This window comes from Sciurus carolinensis, chromosome 2 (assembly GCF_902686445.1).
Source record: "Sciurus carolinensis chromosome 2, mSciCar1.2, whole genome shotgun sequence".
NCBI classification, from domain to species: Eukaryota; Metazoa; Chordata; class Mammalia; order Rodentia; family Sciuridae; genus Sciurus; species Sciurus carolinensis.
The window spans coordinates 13,691,242-13,715,241 of NC_062214.1; the positions used below are offsets into that span (position 1 = coordinate 13,691,242).

At 44.5% G+C, this 24,000-nt stretch overlaps 2 protein-coding genes across 3 annotated transcripts; both read right to left on the reverse strand.

Moving 5' to 3' along the window:
- Positions 1-176: 176 nt before the first annotated feature.
- On the reverse strand, positions 177-3,298 carry Zswim1 (zinc finger SWIM-type containing 1). Its single transcript, XM_047538410.1, has 2 exons — positions 3,132-3,298; positions 177-2,166 (listed from the first exon to the last, which is right to left on the reverse strand). Exon 2 carries the CDS (start codon positions 2,053-2,055, stop codon positions 685-687), a length of 1,371 nt encoding a protein of 456 aa, XP_047394366.1. The 5' UTR covers positions 2,056-2,166; positions 3,132-3,298; the 3' UTR covers positions 177-684.
- A 123-nt stretch (positions 3,299-3,421) lies between these two features.
- Zswim3 (zinc finger SWIM-type containing 3) lies at positions 3,422-23,890 on the reverse strand. Of its 2 annotated transcripts, none has more exons than XM_047538408.1 (2): positions 23,536-23,890; positions 3,422-6,885 (listed from the first exon to the last, which is right to left on the reverse strand). In XM_047538408.1, the coding sequence occupies exons 1-2, from the start codon at positions 23,688-23,690 to the stop codon at positions 4,968-4,970; spliced, it is 2,073 nt and encodes a 690-aa protein (XP_047394364.1). In that variant the 5' UTR covers positions 23,691-23,890; the 3' UTR covers positions 3,422-4,967. The 2 variants fall into 2 exon arrangements, with proteins under 2 accessions (XP_047394364.1, XP_047394365.1); XM_047538409.1 differs by lacking the exon at positions 23,536-23,890 and adding an exon at positions 18,340-18,382.
- Positions 23,891-24,000: the final 110 nt, after the last annotated feature.

The following is a 24,000-nucleotide window of genomic DNA, read 5'->3' on the forward strand; positions in this document are numbered from 1 at the left end:
TGTAGCTCAGTGGTAGAGTGACCCTGGGTTCAATTCACAGTATTGTCAAAAAAAAAAAAAGGCAGGGAAAAACCTGGATTCACATGTGGTATCACATGCCAATTCTAAATTCTGTTTCTTTCACAATATATCATAAATTGTGAGGCACAAAACAAAAAACTGGACAAGTGTTAGAATATGCAACATTTAACTTTATTGATCCCAAGATGGAGCCAGGAGAAAAATTGCTGGGAACCTGGCTCAGCCACTTTCCTGAGCAGCCTCTCCTCTGTGGGAAGGCTCCCGGGTCAACTCACCCATGGGGTGTGGTCAGGTGAGTGATCTCATGACTAGGGCAGCTGTTACCAAGCCCTGGCCCTCAAACTCAGCACCCAATGTCTTCTCTTGGATCTGGGGTTGCCTATTTTTGTAAGATCTTTGAGCTAAGAACTGTTTTTACCTTATGAAAATGTTGTCAAAACAAAACCAAGAACATACAACAGCCACTTATATGCCCATCAAAGTCTAAAATATTTACTCTCGGGCTCTTTACAGAAAGAATCTTAAAGACACATTTTACGGAGCAGACTATGGTAGAGTAGAAGACTCTTGTCCTTATTGTGGAAGCAGGGACCATGGCCGACTGAGAGCTTGAGTGTGTGAGTGTACATGTGGCACAGGAGCATTTCTGGGCGTCAGGAGTGATCAGAGTTGCACCTGCTCGTAGGGGCCGATCCAGGTGTCGGCTAGCTCCCGCAGGGTGCTGTACCGCCGCTCAAACTCCTCCTTGCTGCAGTGCTGCAAGAGTCGACCCACCTCCTCAGTTAAAAGTGTCACTGCCAGGTGCTTATCCAGGGTCTCATTCCACTTGCTGCCCAGGATGCTGTCTAGACTGGTGGCACAGCTTGCTGTCCACTGAGCTGGCAGCATGTCTGGTTGGAGCACCTGGCGGCGGGCACTGAGCATGGCTAGGATGTGGCGGCAGGGCAGGTGGAAGGCCTGGTTAAAGTAGCAGCTACAGCTGGCAGGGGGCTGCGGCTGCACCTTGTGGGTGTCCTCTAGGATCTGTATGTTCATCTTTTCTGAGTCAGAGCCGATGAGGTGCATGGATTTCTGGACCACAGCAAGCTCACCCAGGCAGAGCTGGGCTGCTGGCCCTGTGCAGATGGCATTGAGGGAGTGCTGGATGCGAGCTTCTACCAACTGCTCAACTCTGGGGCTTTCAGGGCTGGCCTCTGATGGAGGACAGTTGTTCTGGGGACCCAGGCCTAGGCTGAAGCTTGCCTTGTCTCCAGGGTTTTGCTGCATGTATCGGAACAGAGAGGCCATACCCTGTTTCTCAGATGGGGTGGTGCCAAAGAACTGACTGAGGATGCGGGTGGTAATCTCAAGGCTCTGGAAGTAGCGGCTGCTCTCGGCTCGGCTTCTCCAGCGGTGGGCCAGCCAGATGCGGTCGTTGAGCAGCCAGTGTGAGTGGAGCTCCGGCAGCCGGGATGGGGGGATGCAGTTGCTCAGGAGTGTATACAACTTCCTCAGGTTGCCTGCTGTGGCTGAGCACATGGTGCTCTGCAGGGAGGTCAGGAGCACCCTCTCCACAGGTCGTTCAAGGGACAGCTGATAGAACTTGCCCTGGAGGAACTTGCAAATGTGAAAGGCCGAGAGCAAGACCTCAGCGGTGGGGAACTCCATGGCGAGGGTGGGCAGTGGGAGGAAGTGGGGATCCACCAGGATGGTGCAGACTCTCTCCCATGCTGGGTTAAACTTCTTGAACACCTGGAACATCTGGGCGAGGCTTTCAGCATCCTCCTTGGCAGGGATGGCAAAGTAGACAGCCCGAGCTAGAGGACCCTCCAGCTGCACTCGAGGTCCATCCACCAGGAAGGTGTACAACACCTTGCCTCTTGGATTATAGGTCCGGTGGATAAATAAGATCTCTGGGAAATGGGCAAAAACATCTTGCATAAAGCAGCTTTGGTAGTTGAAGGTATCTAGCTGGGGAGTCTTGCTAACCTGGTGCAGCAGCATAGGTGGACTTGAGTCCTTAATCAGAAGCCCATTCAGCATTGTCAGGGCCATGGGAAATGTCTAAATGCTCAGGTCAAAATACTTTCTCTGGAGGTTCAAGCTTCCAGTAACTCAAGGCTTGAGGCTTAATGGTAGTTTCCAGATCTTGTTCCAAAGATGTGCCTATGGAAAGGAACAGAGGTATAAGGAGACAGTAGGGACTTGGCTCTTCAATTATTCATCTAGATAATATTTATTGCAAACTTACTGTGTCATCACTGTAAATAAAGCAAGGATATATCAGATAATGAGGGTTACAAACACCATAAAACCGAGTAATGGGAGGGAGAAAGAGTTGCGGAAGGTGGATACTTTAAGGTGATTGGAGAAGTTCTCTCTGGGGGAAGGAAGATGACACTGGAGATCAGACTGCAACAAGAGGCTAGCCACAGAAAGACATATGGTTCCAGGGGACATAAATAGGTGTAAGGCCAAAGCTGCATATAGTCTTTGGGTTTTCTTTTTTTTTTTTTTTTTAATTTTAATAGCAATCTAAATATTTGTATGGCCTTTATATTTGCAAAGTACTACTCAACATCCATTCTTTCGTTTGGTCCTGGTACACGCAAATGTAAGTGGCTCAAACTTGCTGGGGTAAGTCAGTGATCACCTTTGAAACTCAATCCCTTCCACCACAAAATGGGGTTAATGCGCATGGTTGCCCTGCTTCTAAGTAGGCAATGTTTGTTACTCAAATATTTCCTTTAAAATGAGTGTGGTGGAAATGCCTGTAATCCCAGCTACTTGGGAGGCTGAGGCAGAAGTATCACAAGTTCAAGGCCAACTGGGCAATTTAGGGAGACCCTATCTCAAAAACACAAAAAAGGGCTGGGGGTGTAGCTCAGTGGTAGAACTGAGCCCTAGGCTCAATCCCCAATACTGCATCAAGAAAAGCATCCTCTAGTTGGTCCTCAAACGGGTTATCACCCCCTTTTACAGGTGAGAAACTGAGGTTCAAAGTTATTAAGTGATCTGCCCACCATTACTGCCCGTGGATGGAAGTCAAGTATTTGGCTCGACATTCTGACTATTTCCTACAGGGTCCCAAAACCGGGAACTGAGAGGGAATGCGGGGTTTGACCTCTCACCTCTAACCCGGGCGGGAGATGGGGATGCCTGACGTTAGCGTTCGGAATCCAGCAGAGCGGAAGTCAGCCTCACGCCCCTGGGGAGCTGTGTGACTGCCGCCAGACGCGACCAAGAGCTTCACACCTCCACTCCCCCAGAAAGCACTCCCCAACAATCTGGCTCGGTCGCCATTTCCCCCAGTTGACCCTGCCTCTGACTGACCTCTAGGCTCGCCAACCACAGCGCCAGCTTTGCGGTGACTCGGGCCAATGACCTGAGGAACTCGCTTTGTCTTTGGTGCCACGGGCCAATCACAGCCCGGAAATTTCGAGGGCGGGTGCTGTTACCAGGGTTACGAGAGGCTCGGCTGGCAGGAACCAATGAAAGCCTAAGGGAGGACGCTTGCCTCTGAGCCCCGAGGCTGGAACTCTGGAGCCTCCCTTTAGGCTAGACGACTGGCTGGGGCCGTTATTATGGAAACTTCCTCAAAGGCCAAAAAACGAAAATGAAAATAAATAGCTGTGTTTTACCGAAATCTCGTGTGTATGTGTGGCAGAACTCCAAAGTCCCAGCAAATGTACTGCGCACCCTACCTTGCGGGGAAACTGAAGCCCTGTTCTCAAATTCTGCCTCCTCGTGTGTGTGTGTGTGTGGGGGGGGGGGGGGGGGGGGGGCGCGGTCAGGAACTTCCCCATTGGCGTTGTCCAGCCCAATTCCTTCCAGAATTTTCACAAGATACAGAATGGCTGTGACGTAAGGTTCCAGTGAACTAATGTAAGACTTCCATCTTTCATCTGCAGTTCCCCTGAGACAATCTTAATGATTACCGGCCTTTAGACAATGAAGATTACCAACACCAAAAGTCAGTGCTGATATCACCGCATCAAAATGTTTATAGAGAGCTGGAGGGGAAATCCAGGACCAGAACAGGCCAACATACTAATTTTTACGGATGAGTTTAGTGGGTCAAAGAAATTGATGCAAGTTGATGGCAGTCAAGTCTAGGATTCACGTTTCTTCTCTCCCAGTCTATTTGGCTTCCTCATACAATATAAGGCAACCTGAAATCAATGCTGAAGTTGGTAGGAAAAGGCAAATAGTGGACTGCTAACTCGTTGAATTTATGGTAGTAGGTTCTATTTGGCTCCACAACCCCATTAGACAACTTCCTTTACAATTAACAAATCCACCTGAAGCTGGAATGTAGATCAGTAGTAGATCATGCGTGCCTGGCATGCACAAGGTCCTGAGTTCAAAACCAGCAATACAAACTAAAAAACATACCCACCCCAAGAGTGCCCAATGCCTGATGGTAAATCAGGAGTCCTGACATGCAGTCGTCCTTCCTTGCCTGATCAATCGGAACACATTTCCCCTGCTCATCTTATTTTTTTAAAAAACTTTATTTAATATGAATAAAAATAGGTACAAATAACAGATTCTTCATAAAGAGCAGCAACAATCAAGGGTCACCCTCCTTCTCTATGTTCCTGAAAACAGGCCTTTTTACCAGGCCCATTTTATCTCATCCTATCCTGGGGTAGGGGTCCATCTCTGTAGGGAGAACACATTCTCATCTTAGGGGTTGGGGGAGAAAGAGAGGTGACCTTTTAGTATGGAGATAACTTTGGCCTTGAACAACGATGAGGTGCCCATGGAATGCCAAAGGGAGGGCTGCAAAGGGGCAGATTCACAGTGGGATTTTTTTTTAAATAATCTTTCTAGCCTTACCAAGGAAGACATTGGTCAAAACACTGACCCCTATTGTGACCTCCCCACTCTGAACTCTCACACTTCCTAGGAGAGGGGTTTGGTCAACTGTGCCAGTGCAAGTGATTCAATCCTGAATTGTGACTTCAGCAGGAGGGAGGTCCCTCCCCTTCTTCATGTTTTCCCCAGAGGAAAGGGAGGCGGCCTACATCCCTGAAGTCTCCTGGCTGCTGAATGGACTCGGGAGGCTCACAGGGATCAGCCCAGATGTCCACAATCTTGCGCAGGGTAGAATAGCGCTCTTCCAGCTCTGGTCCCTCGGTCTGCATTAGCAGGTTTGCCAGCTCTCTACTTAGGTCCTGAATCATATCGTTGCGACTTTGCTTTTCAGGTTGGTCTGTGTGTGGGATCACACCTCGGTCCTGGAGCTCCCCATTGGGCCCCAGGAGGTGCTGGTACTTCTTCTGCCATCGTCTACAAACCATGGCTTCACCTACAGGTTGCTGGTTGGTATGCAGCAGGGCCAAAATGTGCCGGCAAGGCAGGTGGTACCATTGTTGAAAGGAACAGCTGCAGCTACAGCCATCTTTGCTAACCTGGTGAGAGTCCTCTAGCAGCTGAACGTTCACCGAGGACCCGGTCATGTCCAGCAGATGGGTGGAATTCTGTACCACCTCCCACTCATTGTGGCACAGTTTGTAGGCTAGTTCAGACCCACTTTGGTTCAAGATGTCTAGCATGCCACCCAGGGAGGGCTGCACCTGGGGCTGCTGCTGCAACTGAACTAGCTGTGAGTCTGGCTTTGTCTCTTCCACAGGGAGCCTTGTGAGGGTCCCTCCACAGATTCTAAAATGCTTCTTGGTCTTTGGTAGCATGCTTGGAGGCCGGGTTCTCTTTAACTTGGAAGGAGCTGGGGGTAAGTTCTTCAAGCCCTTGGTATTAAAGAAGTCTATGTAATCCACAAAGCGGAGGATGCAGTCCAGCAGGGACTGCTGTTCCCGAAAGAGACTTGACACCTTGCTGGTGACAATGTCTAGGCTGTCCATGTAGGTATTACACGCATGGAGGCCCTTCCTTACGTGCATGTACCATAGCAGTTCACAGGAGAACCAGTGGGCCTGCAGGAAGCTGAAGAGATCTTCATCTAGCAGGGCCTGGGACATCTGACAGAGATTTTTAAGGCTGGCATCAGAAGTGACAAACACAGCCTCCCGAAGGGCTTCCTTCATGAGCCTTTTAAAGGATGGATTTGCTGAACTACGATGTAACTTCTTCTCTAAGAGCCGGGTTGTGTGGTAGATGGAAAGAAGGATGCGGGCAGCAGGGAAGGTCTCCTGCAGAATGGCCCGGTGAGGGAATGAAGGGTCCACAAAGACCACCTTGACCTTGGGCCAATCAGAGTTAAACTCTGTGAAAATGCTCAGCATCTTGGCCACAGAGGTGGCTGTCTCGGTCTTGAGCACAGCAAAATGGACTACTCGCCCTTCTCGTTCCTTGTTCTCTACTAAGAAAGCATAGAGGATGTGGCCCTGGGCGTTCTCCACGCGGTGCAGCAAGAGATTCTCTGGGAAGCGAATGAATAGGTCACTCATCTTGCTGCTCTGGAAGCTCAGCTGGTCCAGGTCTTGGCTGGTACCCACACTGAAGGAAGCCATGGAACCCTCATCTACCTTAAGTAAGTTCTTCATCACTTCTGCTATCGTAGCCAGATCAGAAGGAGTGATGCCCTCCTGCTCTGACTTTGAGGGCACTTGTACCGCATTTAGGCAAAATGATGGTTCTACTGGGGACTTTTCAGTTCTAATAAGGTGCTTCTCAAATGTGGGCAGTACCGGCTGGAGTGTCTGCAGATACACTGTCCTTTGAGATTTGCCAACGGTGTCTCCTCCAGGAATAGCGGTTTTGGAATCATAATGTACATGGTGGGTGTTAAGTTCACTGATAAAGAGTCTATCTAGTCTCTCGTTGTACCTCAGGAGCAAATATGCTGGGCACATGTTCGCCTTCCGTGTTCTCTTCCTGTTTGACTGGGTCCGAATACAGACAAATTTCACCTGCACATATCTAGGGAAGGTAGAGGTGACAGTGAGAAAGGTGCTGACTACCCCCTCTCTCTTATATGATTAAGGCCTGCAGGGATTTATACAGGCTGATGTTTCCTGGAGACCACAACCTAGTGTGGAATGGAAAGCAGCAGCTGGGTGCAGTGGCGCGTGCTGGATTTTCCAGCAGTTCGGGAGGCTGAGGCAAGAGGATCAAAAGTTCAAAGTCGGCCTCAGCAACTTAGTGAGGCCCTAAGCAACTCAGCAAGACCCTGTCTCTAAATAAAATATAAAAAAGGGCTCGGGGTGTGGCTCAGTGGTTAAGTTAAGGGTCCCTGGTTCAATTCCCAGTACCAAAAAAAAAAGATAGATTTACATGAACTCTCCAGTCCCAAAGTATTTAGCTCTTTCTTCAAGACTCCTCAACCGTAACTCCTCTTACTTTCCTCCCTAGCAATTCTAAGCCCCAGTCCTTTCATTCTCTTTCTGTTGCCATTTGTGACTGTCAACAGTTCAGTGTGTGGCAGGATCCAAGGGAAAACAGAAAAGCAGTAGCGGCAGGATGCCTGGCAGCTCTCTCCCTATTTAAAGTGTCCCCTTTGTTCCTGTGGGGTTTTGGAGCTACTACCTTCTCCTTCTCTAGAAAGCAAGGATAAAAGTAAGGTTCGAAGGAAACTAGACTAGATCAGGGTTATCAACTGAGTTCTTCAGGACCCTCGGGGGATAGGGTGTATCTGGGTTTCCCCTCAAAGAAGCAACATCTCTGGGGTTGGGGAGGTAGTTCAGTGGTAGAAAACTTAGCATATATGAGGCACTGGATTCAAGTCTCAGCACCACATATGAATAAATGAATAAAATAAAGGTCCATCAACAACTAAAAATATAATTAAAAAAGAAGGAACATGTCTGCTCACCTTTCATTTAAAGAAAAATGTCCACACCCTAATGTGTATATATGTGTGTGTGTGTGTTGGGAACTGATGGAGGGCCTCATGCATGGTGAGCATGCTCTCTACTGCTAAGCTACATCCTTCTACTACAGCCCTCTAAGAAAGTTTGACAACCACTGGGTTAGAGGAGCTTTAGGGTCCCCTTCCCTTTTCTTTAGATACTGGGGATTTAACCCAGGGGTGCTTTACCACTGAGCTACGTCTTTAAGCCCTCTTTACCTCCCAGATCTCTGGAATCATAGGCATATGCCCCTGTGCCCAGCTCTTTAGGATCCCTTCTAGCTTTGGCATTTTAGGCTAAAAGTGATGATTCAAAGGAAAGTGGTAATTAAATCGAATGTTTGTTTTTTCTCTCTCTTTCAGTACTAGGGATTGAACCCAGGACCTTGCACATGCCAGGCAAGCTCTATACCACTGAGCTATATATCCCTGGTCCTTTTTTTCTTTTATTTTGAGAACAGGGTCTTGCTAAGTTGCTGAGGCAGGCCTTGAACTTGAGATCTTCCTGCCTCAGCAGCCTGAGTAACTGGGATTGCAAACATGTGCCACTGTGCCTGGTCCTTCCTCTTTTCCTGTTCCCATTCAACCCATGCTTCAGGGTCTAACCAGATCCTACTAGTTGGTGAAGCTTTTGTGGGTGTCCTCAAGCCACATTAATTGCTCGATTATGAACTTATAGCATCTACTCTAAAAGCTTGGCAGATACTCTGTGTGGCAGTATACCTAACAGTGAGACAAGGGGGACACTGGAGGCCAGCAGCCTGGATTTGAATACCAGTTCTGCCACTCAGAAGCTGTTTAACCTGGGCAAGTCCTTTCATGTCTCTGGGTGATTAGCTCTGGGTTCAATGAGATAATCTCAGCCAAAAGAGGTGGTGCACAACTGTAATCCCAGTTACCCAGAAGCCTGAGGCAGGAGAACTGCAAGTTCAAGGCCAGCCTTGAGAACCCTGTGTCACAATCAAAAATTTAAAACAGGTCTGGGGTTGTAGCTCAGTGGTAGAGCGCTTGCCTCACACATGTAAGACACTGGGTTCAATCCTCAGCACCACATAAAATTAAATAAATAAAACAAAGGTATTATGTCTATAAACAACTAAAAAATATTTTTAAAATTTTAAAAAAGAGGGGGAAGGGCTGGGGATATAACTCAGTGGTTGTGCTTTTGCCTAATGTGCAAAGGCTTGGATTCAATCCAATACTGCAAGTAAATAAATAAATAAATGAATAAATAAAAATGAGATGACCTCATTAAGGTATTTATTAAGATTAAATGAGCCACAGGTAAAGTATTTAGCCCAGAGCCTGCTTCAGCCTTTTATTTATGTTAAATAAAAGCTAGTTGATGTATTATCACAGCTCCTATGCTCTGGAACATTCTGTGGGATGTTTGTGTAGTGCCTTTCCAATTGGATGGGGCTATCTTCAAGTGTCAGGACCAAGTTATGTATTTACACCACCTACCACAATGCTATTCCTCCAGCAGATACTTATCAATGACATACTAGATGAATGAATCATGGACCACCAGTGTGTGGGATGGGTCACACCTCTGCCTCCCCCCAGGGAGGGACACAGCCTAAGAGCCAGAGGAGAGGGGAAAAAAAAAAAAACCTCAGCTGCTGACATCACAGGGTACCACCTAGGAGCGCCACCTACACATTTCCAAACACTCGAATCCAGCTGGTCCTGTTTGCCCACCCTACAGGGCAAGTTTAGGAAAACAGGATATGTCAGCCCTATGATAACAGGGCGGAGGGGCCTGGGGCTGAGAATGTCTGCACCTGCAGTGTGCGGGTGCAGGGGTGGCACCCTCTCTAGATCTGTGCCAGAAGGGCTGGGGCAGTCCAGTACGATGGCAAGGCCAGTGAGCGGTGGGCACCGTGTGGCCTATGCCCATTTCACGAGACTTGTTTTCCACCCTCCACACCTTGTTTTTCCTGTCTTAGAAAGACGGACTGCCTTTATTTGTTTATTTTATGCAGTGCTAAGGATTGCACCCAATGCCTCACATGTGCTAGGCCAAGAGCTTGGCACTGAGCTACAGCCCCAGCCCCAGCCCCTGCCCACAACTTCTTGTGTTCACTGTATTTCACTTCCGGGGCTTTGCTCATATTGTAAATTTGTCTGAAATGGCCTTCTACTTCTTCATCTCAGAGCTTACTCATCTTTTGGGACTATGTGCAACCATCATCTTTTCTAGGAAGCCTTTGTCAAGCACTGAAGTTGGGCTCTCCCCTTCTGCTGGCTCTCCGTCTTGGCCTACTCAAGCTCATCAGGTTATATTGACCGGCCTGGGGGTGCACCTCGGTGGTAGAGCACTTGTCTAGTTTGTGTGAGGCCTTGGGTTCCACCCCGGCACTGCAAAAAACCAAAAAACTTCTATTGACATTATGTGCATTTAGTGAATATTTGTGGAGCTAATCTCAAGAAAGATACTGGTGACTACCTTCCCTCATTCCTGGCTCCATTCTTGCTAACATCCAATGTGTTTCCTTCTTCTTTTTTTTTAAATGCTGGGGAGCAAACCCAAGACCTTTGTGTATCATATAAGCACTCTACCAGTCCCACGCCCCACTTTTTTGAAAAGATCTTGTTAAACTGCCAAGACTGGTTTTCAAATGTGTGATCCTCCTGCCTCAGCCTCCCAAGTTGCTGGGATTACAGGTATGCACCACCATGCCTGGCTTGTTAATAAACTGTCTCCTTTCCATTGCTACATTTACTGAAGATTTGTTATATGCCAGGCTATATTAATCCCCTAATCTGTATCATTTTATACTAGGAAAGGAGTTCTATTACTGTCTCCATTTTATAGAGGGAGAAACAGGCTTAAGGGGGTTCTCAAGATAAGGATTCAAAATTTAATCCTCCAACTAAGACCTGAGCATCTGAGATTTGACCAAGTGTGCTTCTCTACAGCCTGACTAGTTAACCATTATGCTGCCTGTTTTCCTTCAAAAGAGATTTCTCCTTTCCCTAAATTTCCTTTTTTGCCGGCCTCATCTTGACCCTCACCACATTGATTAGGTTCAATAACCTCCTTAAAGATTTGTAAACATACTGTTCTCACTGGCATGAATTTCAAACTTAATTTATGCTAGGCTGAAGTTGTTTATATCTAAGTGCACACAGCCAAGATCTGGAAGGAATTAGCTGGTCTTAATTCCTTTCAACCTACTCTGTAGGGGTTTATATTCTCTACTGTACTAACTCCAGAGGGCAGGGAGCCAATTGTGTCTCCAGTGCCTGGCACTGCACCTGGTACATAGTAGGTGCTCTATAAACACAGTGAATGAAAGTTGAGGCATAGTAAGCTCCTCCTGTAAGACAAGTAGTATATTGGGAAGACCACTGGGGTAGAGTTCTGTCAGAGACTTGGCTCCTAGTCTCAGCACTAGTAGTTATACTCTTACTAACTATAGTTTTGGACAAACTCTTTAATTTCCAACATTCACTGAGTTCTATGCACCAAACACGGTACAGGTTATTCCACAATTTACAGAGACAAATTAGATAGTCTCCATTCTCAAAGTCTAGTGAGAGGAGAGATTATTACACAAGTAACTAGTAAAGTTAAAAATAACTGAATGGTTAGGCTTGGGGATATAACTCAGTCATGGTGTGCTTGCCTAGATGAGGCTGTTTTTGATGCCTATCTCAGTGGGGGGAAAAGCGAATGGCTAAATACACATTACGTAACACGAGCAACATACATATTCAACTGGATAAAGAGCAATCTACCCTGATTATAGGGATTGCCACATATTAACTAAAGCCTTTCATTTATTTTATTTAAGATCAGTATCCCTTGTATATAAATTGCACCTTGAAGAATGAATAGGGTTTTTTTGGGGAGGTACTGGGGATTGATCCCAAGGGCACCCTACCACTGAGCCATATCCCCATCTCTCTCATATATATATATATATATATATATATATATATATATATATATATATATACAAAATTTTTTTTTAAACTGAGGACTGAACCCAGGGGTGCTTAGCCACTGATCCACATCCCTGGCCCTTTTGTATTTTACTTAGAGACAGGGTCCTCCTACCTCAGACTCCTGAGCTGCTGGGATTACAGGCATATACCACCATACCTGGCCACCTGGCCAAATTTTTTTTTTTTTTTTTTTTTTTTTTTTTAAGACATGGTACTGTGAAGTTGTGATCTTTCTCCCTCAACCTCTAGAGTCACTGGGATTATAGGCATATGCCACCATATTCAGCCGAATAGGATTTTTATAGATAGAAAATAAGTAAAGCCACTTTAGGTAACGTAAGGAGTTACAAACAAGATTTGGGATAAGAATATGTAGAAGATTTTTTTTTTTTTTGGTGATAGTGGGGGTTGAAAGCAGGGCTTCCCTACCATTAAACTGCATCCCCAACCCTTCTTAAAACTTTTGAGAGAGAGTCTTGCTAAGTTGCCCAGGCTGACTCTGAATTTGTGATTCCTCCTGTCTCAGCCTCCTGAGTTGCTAGAATATTTTTTTTCTCCCTGATAGGTTCTTGCAATGTTGCCCAGGCTGGCCTCCTGGGCTCAAGTGATCTTCCTGTCTCAGGCTCCTGAGCACCTGGGACTACAGGTGAACAACACCATGCCTGGTTTAAGATGTGAATTTAATTCTTCTTGTCAGCCACGTAACTTTGGACATCACTTCACTTCCTCTAAGTCTTCAATTCCTTATCTATAAATATGGAAATAATGTTGATGATAGTAAAATCTGGTCTAAGAATACAATTGGCTCTCCACATCCCTGGATTCTATATCCTCAGATTTAACTAACCATGGATTGAAAATATTGGGGAAAAACTTGTATTTGTACAATGCATGGAGGACTGCAAGTTCAAGGCCAGCCTCAGCAACTGAGTGAGACCCTGTCTCAAAATTTAAATAAATAAATATAACTGGAGATATGTCTCAGTGGCAAAGCAATCTGGGTTCAATCCCCAGCACCCTCCCCCTGCCCCAAAATCACATATTATTGAACATACGTAGGTACCCCCTGGAGATTATTCCCTAAATAATACAGTATCACAACTATTCATGTTGTGTTAGGTACTAGTAAGTAATCTCCAGGTGACTTAAAGTATATAGGAGGATGTGTGTAGGTATTATGCAAATATTATGCCATTGAGCGTCCAGTGATTTTGACATCCAACTTCCCTAACTGTAATAAGTACCTGATCCAAGAATAATCAGTGCTACTTAAAATGAATTCAGTTAAAATCTGTAATAGGAACGGCTGGTTGCCAACCTAACATCCTTTTGTCCTCCTTTCCTTCCTAACAAAGAGCCAATTTTATTCAGATTGCCATTCCTCCTCCCCCACATAGCTACTACTTAGGGGTTAGTCAAAGCCAATTAAGGTAATCCCATCAGGAACGGGCATGGATACTGGCCTGATTCTAGACAAAGGAGCATGATCGGAAATTTGCAAGAAACCAAAGACTTTCTTTTTCCTAATGTGTCCTTGCATTTGTGGCATGAAGGGAGCCATCCTGAGGGTAAGCTAAGACTTGAGGTGGTAGTAGAATGGAAAGATGCAAGCAAGTACCCTGGGCCAACTTGTACCTTAATTGCAGCTAGAAACACCCCAGAAATATTTCATAGTGATTAATGGAATCAAAGATTGAGGATAACTTAACTAAAATTATAAGTTAGTACTATATTTAATAAAAGGTTATAATGTTAGCTATATGCCAATTCTTAGAATAATCAAAGAACAATTAAACCATTAACTATCTCCCCCCCCAGTAATATTTCCCCAAACACTGATACTTCATTTCCTGTCTCGCTTTTGCAACATACAAAGGTCAGTTTTATCAAGTTTCCCAAGGACTGAATTTTAATTCTTTGCAATGCAAACCTGCTTTTCAAGTTCCTATCATCTCATATCCTTGTTGATATCCCTTTTCCATTTGTTACATGGTACTGAGGCTGAAAGTTTATAATCATTACTTTTGGGACTTCACCTAGTCCTGCAACTCTTGGGAAATGTGCTGTTCCAGTTGACATGGTTTCATTCACATTGTATTATCCTGATGTTTACATCTATTCATCAGCCAGATATTAAAAACACTGACTGATAAGGGAAAAAACAAAACAAAACAAAACAAAAAAACCCCAATGTGGTGCACATGCCTGTAATCCCAGGGACTCAGGAGGCTGAGGCAGGAGGATGAAAGTTGGAGGTCAGCTTCAGCAACTTAGGGAGGCTCTAAACAACTTAGTAATACTGTCTCAAAACAAAAAATAAAAAAGGATTGGGGACGTAGCTCAGTAGTAAGTAAGAGCACTCCTGGGTTCAATCCCCAGTACCAATCCCCTCCCCAACAAAACAAAACAATCCCCCCAAAATCCACAATGCTAATGGGACTGGCAGGGATAAACAAGAGGAAATAATTACTAAATAATGAATTATAAGTAACTAATTTGTTGGCAAGACTTCTGTGTTATGCCCTTTTCTTTCCTATATAGCTTTGTGACTATGGATACATGGTTAAGGAAAACTGTACCCTGGGCAGAGTAGTGCAGGCCTATAATCCCAACTACTGAAGAAGCTGAGGCAGGAGGATGTCAAGTTTGAGGCCAGCCTGGGCAATTGAGTGAGACCCTGTTTCAAAAGAAGGAAAGAAAGAAGAAAACTCTGCTAACCAGAGTCTAGTTCAAGTGTGTGGTAAGGAATAATGAGAAAATGCCTGTAAAGTACAATATCTGGAATATGTTCCAGAAAGTGTTAAAAAATGGTAGCTATTGGGCTGGGGAGATAGCTCAGCTGGTAGAGTGCTTGCCTTGCAAGCACAAGGCCCTGGGTTCGATCCCCAGCACCCCTCCAAAAAAAAAAAAAAAAGGTATCTATTAAATTGAATGGCAATGGAGAGACAATCAGAGTACTTCATGGATTCTGAGGACTATCAATTCACAAAAAGTCTAACAAAAGGAAAACACAACAGTCAAAAAATATGAAAGAGTAAACTGCATACTGCATATAAAGTCACTGACTTCCCAGTTGATAGGGATGTTAAAGAAAAATGAAAGAGGCCACAGTTTAGATATATCTGTGATATTGTGAAATACATACTTGCTCTTTGTCCTGTTTCCTGACATGTAACTCCTAAAATACTTGAATTCTCCAAAGTGATGTGTCTTTATGTATGCTAATGAGTTGACCACTGAATGCTGGCAACTGGCTGGGGACTGGGTTACTGGAAAAACCTAAAGCAGATTAAAGCCAGGCTGGATGTAGGCCCACATCTGTAATCCCAGAGGTGGATACCAGAGGACTGCAAATTCAAGACCAGCCTGGGTAATTTAGCAAGACTCTGTTTCAAAATAAAGAGGGCTGGAGATTTAGCTTAGTGTTAGAGGGCCCCTGGGTTTAATCACCAGTATTGGGGAAGGAAAAAAAAAAAAAAAGAAAATTAATCAGCTATACACAAAACAACTTTAACACCTCTACTTGCTGTAAAAAGAATGTTGAGAAAAGGGTCAAAACACTTCCTCCTCCATGCTTTATAAACTGTGCTGTGAGTGCTGCTAGTGGGCTATCTCACTAAAGTGGATTTTGAAGTCTCTGTTCCCAAATTATTCTTTTTCACAATAAACTTTGTAAGAATTGTCTAACTCGATCTGATTTTATTTTTATTTAAAATTTTTTTAGATGTTGATGGATCTCTATTTTATTCATTTATTTATATGTGATGCTGAGACTTGAACCCAGGGCCTCACACGTGCTAGGCAAGTGCTCTACCACTGACCCATAACCCCAACCCTGATTTTATGTTTGATTGGAACTTTTAGTCATTTAGTGCTAACTCCTGTGGTACTATTTTTTTTTTTTTTTTGGGGGGGGGGGGCGGGGGGTGGTTTACTAGGGGTTAAACCTAGAAACATTCCAGTCCTTTTTATTTTTTAATTTTGAGACAGGGCCTCACTAAATTGTTAAGGCTATAGGAGGGAGTCACAGTGTCTGGTGTCATTTCTTTAACTCTCTTTAAAGCACCTACCACTTTCTATCATGTACTGTCGATAAGGCTGAAGCAAATATTATTGAGTATTGTTTCAGCTACTACAGTCATTTTCTTATTTAATCCTCATTTTATAAAGGATGAAACTCACTGAGGTTAAGTGTTGTCTAATGTCAAGGGCTATTTCTCTGACTTGGGAGTTCTCACCTTGAACCATTATGCCAGCTTTCCCAGAACTTGAATGAATACAAAATCTACCTGTACATCTGCCATAGCCACCCATGTAACATTTACACTATTATTTTCTAACAGTTTTCTTTAAATCAGCTTACTTCCTTTACTGTTTCACAAGGAACTTTATGTTTATATATTGACATAAATATTTTCTGTTGAAATCATCACCCTAGTCACTCAGTAGTGAGCATATTTGGCTATGGAAACATCTGCTAAATTACCTCCTAAAAAATGTTTCCACCATCTGCCCTTTTCTCTGAAAGCAGCACTTATTCCCAAACATTCATATATTACTCAAAAAGTCCAAAACACACACTGTGAGCTCCGCACAGAGCCAGTGTACAATACATGCAAGAATATCCTTTAAAACACCCCAACCAAAGAGAAAAAAATAAATAATACAACCAACCAGCAGTCAAGTCAACTTGTCTCTGCTAAAGGCCAGAGCTGTTCAAGGGGTCAGGGGGAGGGCTAGTTCAATCTATGATTGTCTTCCAGGGTAGAGCTCAGGATTTTCTCATTTTTGTTCCTCAACTCAGTGCTAGGTCATTGGTAAATACCCTCTTCCTACAAGTTCATTGAAGGAATAAATGGATAAGTGACACTGGAAAGCCACTGGAAACTGCCAGGTGCAGTCGCACATGCATAAGGCAGAAGGATTGCAAGTTCAAGGCCAATCTCAGCAACTTAGTGAGACCCTAAGTAACTAAGACCCTGTCTCATAAAAATAAAAAGGGCTGGAGATGTATCTCAGTGGTAAAGCAACCTGGGTTCAATCCCCAGTACAAATAAATTTAAAAAAGGTAAGTATTGGAAACCCAGTACAACAGTTAAGAGCTTTCAGTTGAACACCTAAGGCTTTCTTACAGTTTCTTCACATCTTCCCCTTCTATTTGTTGACATCCCCTCCTTTCTGCCCACTCCCATTCTTATGGCTTTGACTGTATTAAATTCAGATTCCCTTGGCTAACATTCAGATAGCTCTGGGGATGAGGATGCTTCTGTCACAGGTTCATTTATTATTTCCCTTTTCTGGATCCTAACTCTATTTATTTTGGTACTGGGGATTGAACCCAGGTGCATTTTTCCACTGAGCTACATTCCCTAACCCTTTTCACAATTTTTTATTTTGAGACAGGCTCCTGCTAGGTTGCTGAGGCTGATCTTGAACTTGTAATTTTTCTGCTTCAGCCTCCTACCTGGCTAGGATTATAGGCATGCAGCATCATACCTGGCTTAGGTCTTGACTATCTATCCTTGCTTCTGCTCTTCTTTATTTTTATTTGTTTTTCAATGTGGTGCTGGGGATTGAACCCAGGGCCTTGTGCTTAATAGGCAAGCACTCTACAAACTGAGCTATATCCCCAGCTCCTTTGTTTTTACTTTTATGTGGTGCTGAGGACTGAACCCAGGGCCGCAAGTACACAAGGTGAGTGCCCTGTCACTGAGCCACAACCCCAGCTGGTGCTCTTCTTTTACTGTATCTCTCCTTTCCTTCTTCATTTTTCTCAAACATGTGCAACTCAGAAACAACCTTCAAAGAGTAGAACAAAGAGTTAGAAACTATTTGTCTCTTAACAGTTGACTTTTCTTGGCTCTGTCTCATCAGCAAAATAACAATGCTATTTATGGAACATTTTCTATGTGCTTGGCCCTGTTGTAAGCACTTTAGAGATAATAATTTGTTTAGTGGCAATAACAAAACTTGCCCCCAACAAGTCTGTTCAGAGGACAATGTCAGATAATGAAGCTGAAAGTGCTTTATAAACTATCGCCACATGATGCCAGGGATAACAGTGTTCCTTTCTGATCAAGAGCTTGCATTGGGCTGGGCATGGTGGGGCACTCTTGTAATCCCAGTGACTTGGGAGGCTGAGGAAGGAAAAACAAAAATTCGAGGCCAGTCTCAGCAACTCAGCGAGACGCTGTCTCAAAAAATTGAATAAAGGGCTGGCGATATGGCTCAGTGGAAGAGCGGCTTGCCCAGCATGTGCAAGGCTGAGGGTTCAATCCTCAGCACTGCCCCCCACCAAAAACCACCTATAGATAGAGCTGGGGATGTAGTTCAGTGGCAAAGCACCCCAAGTTCAGTCCTAAGTACCTCTGCACCGACGCAGTGTTCCTCCAGCACTGCCACCAATCCCACCCAGGCAGACTGTTTCCCCATCATCTCACTATTCAGAGCCCTGCACTTGGCTTTGGAGCCCTTGCCTCTATTTTAAGGGAATAATTATTTCTGTGACTAGAGTTTTACATTTGTTTCCCTGACTAGAGAGGAAGCTCCATGGCAGCAGGGACCCATTTTACCTTTTGCCCCACGTACTTCCAGTCACTAGCATGGAGCAACTTTTCAGGAAACAATTGCTAACATCTGTGAAATCAATAAAAATCAAGTCAACTAAACACTGATACAATGGAATAAACAATGTGGAATCATCTCTCAATACGCTGATAAGTGAGAAAAATTCAGAAGAATAACTATAAATAGTATGCTGACACTTGTGTTAAAAAGAAAAAATCAGGACCAGGCGCAGCAGCACATGCCTGTAATCCCAGCAGCTTGGGAGGCTGAGGCAAGAGGATCAAGAGTTCAAAGCCAGCCTCAGCAAAAGCAAGGTGCTAAGAAACTCTGAGATCTTGTCTCTAAATAAAATACAAAATAGGGTTGGGGATGAGGCTCAGTGGTTGAGTGCCCCTGAGGTCAATACTGGGTACAAAAAAAAAAAAGGGAAAATTAGGACTGGAGATGTAGCTGTGTGGTGGAGTGTTCACCTAGCATGTGGAAGGCTCTGGGTTCAATCCCAGTACCATAAATGAGGGCCCTGGTTTTGAACCCCAGCATTGAAAAGCACACAAGCACGCGCGCGCGCACACACATGCATATATAACATGTGCTTTGTGTTCAGGGTCAGTGTCTCAGGAGGTAACCCTGGTAGCCTTCTAAATAGTGTAGTGAAAATGACACTGAACTTTACTCTTCTGTACTGTTTGAAAAAAATTTTAAAGATTGTTTTTGAGCTATACCCCCAGCTCCGGCTTGAGCTGGAGATATAGCTTAGTGGCAGAACACTTACCCAGCATGCATGAGGACCTGAATTCAATCCCCAGCAACACACACACACACACACACACACACACACACACACACACACGTCAAAACCAAACCAAAACAACTCATTCAGATTTCATTATTCATACTCAAAAACAAAAAACAAAAATAAAACTAATCCCAACTCTCTTGGTCCCTCTAATTTTCTTTGCTGCTGTTCCAGCGTGAATCCTTCCTTCTTGCCAAGCAGGTCTCCTTGCTGCTTTCTTTTGGTGGGTTTGTGTAAACATAAACCACCACTGTTTTATAACAGAAGCATATCATGTTAACATCAGCACTAATTCACACTAGGATGTCAATTCTCCTGTGGTACATAGAATGACCCCTCCAAGATGTCCTTATCTGAAGTTGGTCATGGTGGTACGTGTCTGTAATCCCAGTCCTCAGGGGGCTGGGGGGGGGGGGGGAATTGCAAGTCCCAGGCCAGTCTCAGAAATTAAGCAAGGCTCGAAGCAACTTAGTGAGACCCTGTCTCAAAATAAAAAACTGGCTAGGGATGTGACTCAGTGATTAAAAGCCCCTGGGTGATATATATCTGTAAACCTGTGAATGTGTTAGGTTACATAGCAAAGAGGAATTGAGGATCCCATCAGGCCAGGCACAGATGTGCACTCCTGTAATCGCAGCTACTCAGAAGGTTAAAGCAGGAGGATCTAAAGTACAAGGTCAGCCTGGGAAACTTAGTAAAATCTTGTCTGAAAATAAAAAACAAGGGATTGGGGTTGTAGCTCAATGGTAGAGCACTTCCTAGCTCAAGTGAGGCACTGGGTTTGATCCTCAGCATCATATAAAAATAAATAAATACATAAAATGAAGGTATTGTGTCCATCTACAACTAAAAAATATTTTAAAAATAAAATAAAAAGGTCTAGGGATGTAGCCTAGTGGTAAAACATCCCAGGGATCAATCCCTAGTACTGGGGGGTGAGAATAAGGGGACCAAAAGATTTCTATCAGATGGTTTTGAAATATGGAAATTGGCTGGAATATAGTTCGTGGTATAGGGTGTACTTGCCATGTGCAGCCCTGGGTTTGATCTAAAAGAGGAAAATTATCTTGAATTATATGGATGGACACAATATAATCACAAGTGGAGAGGAAAGCCAAGTGCAGTGGCATCCCTGCTACTCCAGAGCCTGCGACGGGAGGTTCAGCCTGGACATCTCAGACCCTGTCTCAAAATAAAAAAATAAAAAGAGATTGGGATATAGCTCAGTGGTTGTGTAAACTTGTAATCCCAGCCTAGCAAACATTCAAGGCCCTGGATTCAATCCCCAGTACCAGGGGGGGGAAAAAAAAAAAAAGTGGAAAGGAAGGCATAAGAAGGAAATCTGAGATGGAGGTTCGAGACAAGCAAGGTCAGAGTGATGTCATGTGAAGACTCAACCCTGCAATTTCTAGCTTTGAAGATGGAGGGAGCCATGAGCCAAGGAATGTGGACAGCCTCTAGAAGTCAGAAAAAAACAAGAAAATAGATCCTCTTCTGTGGACTCTAGAAATGCAGTCCTGCAGATACCCTGATTTTAGTTCAGTGAGATCTGACTTCTAACCTAGGGAACTGTTTTAATACTTTTGTATGCTGGGTGGGGATGGTGACCAGCCTTAGTAATTTAGCAAGACCCTAAGCAATTTAGTGAGATCTTGTCTCAAAATAAACAATAAAAAGGTCTGGGGATATGGCTCAGTGGTTAAGCACCACTGGGTTCAGTCTATAGTACAAAAAAAAAGTGTTAATTTGAGCCACTAAATTTGTGGTAATTTGTTAGAGCAACAAAATAGAAAATGACTGCAGCTCATGACAACTCCTCATATTTGTGGGCCCAGCTCAAGACTCCTCTTCTCTCTCTTTTCTAGTGCAGTTAGTTTTCTTTGAAGTTCCTGCAGCACCCATTTCCCTGAATCACATGTTTAGCACTTGATAATTCATTTTTTCAATAAAAATTAGATGGCTGCTATAGCCACAATCCATGCTAGATGATGGTCTGCCTCAAGGGTGCTTAGGGGTAACTGTGATTTGGGGTTTTTTTGGTATTCTTCTCATTGCTTACAGGGTGTTATGACATGATGAAGCCCAAATACCTCACAATGGTAACTCAAGCCCCTTCAGAGAGATTGCAACTAACTTCACCTCCTGCCAAGTATGGAGGCCCACAGTTTCTCTAACATGCCACCTTCTTTCACATGTCTGCATCTTTGCTCTGACAGGTCCTTCCGCACAGCTCTTTCTGGTCAAACTCCTCCAGGATACTCAGTAATCAACTCAGTAATTACTCTACTTTAGACCTCTACATTCATTCACCCTGGGAAGCCTTCCCCACCTCCCCAGCATCTGTCCCTTCTTTTTTTGCGGTACTGCGGTTCGAACTCAGGGCCTTGTGCTTGCGAGGCAAGCACTCTACCAGCTGAGCTATCTCCCCAGCTGTCCCTTCTTTTGTGTATCTCTCTTGAAGCATTCATCACATGCCTTTATGGTTCCACGACACCACAATCCATGGATGTTCAAGTCCCTTATATAAAATGGTGTAGTATTTGCATGTAAATTGCCCTATACTTTAAATCTCTAAATTACTTATAATACATAAGACCATGTGCTATGTAAATAGCTATATGCTGCATCGTGTAGGGATTGAGAAGGGGTGTTCATTAGACACAATTTTTTTTTAAGTATTTTGATCCTGTACTGGTTTGCTCACTTGAGTCCCAGTATACTTCATACCTTTTTTTTTTTTTTTTGCAGTAACTGAAGAGCAAAACCAAGTCGTGTGCATGCTAGGCAAGCAATCTACCACTGAACTTCAGAATAGTGGCAAAAGATAATCTGCTTCCCAAGTTGGTGAGCTTTGGCCAAACATCTCCATCCAGAGCTCAAACTTAAGATATACTTTGACTCTCAGCATTGGCTCATGTGGTATGTGTTCAAGTTTCAATGGATTTCTAATTTCTAACAAGTGGAGAAATTATGTATTCTGGATTTCTGACAACAAAATTTTAGCAACACCAGATCTTCACTTTCACGTGGCAGTCATCAGCTGAGTTGACTAGATGGGGCCTGCTTCTCATTTCGCACTATTCACATTTCTGTTGTACCTAGCACAAAGTCCTGATATTGGTTATTTCCTCTTCCTTTTTCTTTTTTCCTTCAGGTACTAAGAGTGCTTTACCACTAAGCCACATCTCCAGCCCTTTTTAATTTTTATTTTGAGAAAGGATCTTGCTAAATTACCCAGGCAAGCCTTGAATTTGTGATCCTCCTGAGTGGCTGGGTTTATAGGCCACCCAGCCATCCTTCTTCTGTATTTTTTGTTACAGGGAGGTTGAACCCAGTGTGGTTTTACCTTAAGCCACATCCTCAGTCCTTTTTATTTTTATCTTGAGACAGTGTCTCACTAAATTGCTTAGGACCTCATTAAATTGTTGAAGCCTCCAACTTGTGATCCTCCTGCCTCAGCCCCCAAAGCACCTGGGATTACAGACACTTGCCAACCATGCCTGGCCATTTTGGTTTTCTTTAAATGAAATTAAAGCTTGAATTTTCTTATTGAAAACAGGTGCTTTACCACTAAGCTACACCTCCAGGCTTCTTAAAAAAAAGTTTTATTTTGGGCTGGAGGTGTGGTTCAATGGTAGAGGCTTGCCTAGCATGAGTGAGACACTGGGTTCGATTCTCAACACCGCATATAAATAAGTAAAATAAAGGTCCATTGACAACTTAAAAAAAAAAAAAAAAGTTTTAAATTGTACAAACTGGCCTTAAACTTGTGATCCTCCTGCGTTAGCCTCCCAAGTGACAAGATTAAACTTTCTTAACAGAAGGCTGTTTGCCTGAGCCCTGAAGACATTTGAGTTTTCAATTTATCCTAGCTTTTAAACCCATTTCCTCCTCTGTCGAATGAAAAGAATAAGATTTAACTATAATTCTTTAAACAGCTCTGTAATGCAAAGCATGGAGTAGACCAACGCTACCTGAGAGGTGGAAAGAGTTGGAAAAAACGGCTCTCAGGAGCTCAAGAACTATTTACCAAATGAATGAAGGAAGGAAGGAACTAACCAACCAATTGTCATGTTAATGCTTTGTAAGGGGAGACCAGATGAAGGGAAAGATCACCTAGGCGTTTTCTTCCATTTGTGAAGGCCACACTTTGGGCGTGGGGTACTGCAGAGGCTCAAAAACACTGGGAGAAACTGCAGTTGTCACGATTGCCAGAAAAGCTTGTGCATGAGGCAGTGCGTGCAAATGAACTGGGTGACCCGAAAGCCATGCCTGTGGAGGTTTCCCTCTCTTTTCGTAAGGCACACAGCAATGCTCAAGGAGTGCCTGTTCCGGGACCCGGACGCATTCCCGCCTCCCCTGGGCCGCGCCTCCTCCCCACCTTCCTGCCGCGCCCCGCCCTTACAGGATGTCCTCGCGGATGGTGGTGCCGTGATTGAGGTTGTGGAAGCGGACGGAGACGCAATCCCTGAGAATGAAGGAGCACCTGTTCTCCTTTTTGTAGGCGCTGAAGCACTCCTTGAAGTCCTCGTAGGTCTTGAAGCAGCTGCCCAGCTCCATGGCCGTCCCCTGGACCCACGCCAGGAGATAGCCCCCGCTGGGGCCCAAGATCACACCAGGGGTCAAAGGTCACACTGAGTGTCCACCGGCTGGCATGGGCCCAGGACTCCTTAAGGGGCGGACCCAACCGGGTGGCCTAGTGCGGAATTCAGGAGGTACCCGAGGCCGTACCCAGTTATCAGGGGCTGGGGGCGTCTTTGCTATCTGACAGAAGGGAAATGACACTCAGCCTATATTATCCAGATCCAAGGTTCCGCCTCCTTACTGGTATACCCAATCACCCACGGAATTCCCAGACTGGCATTTGTTT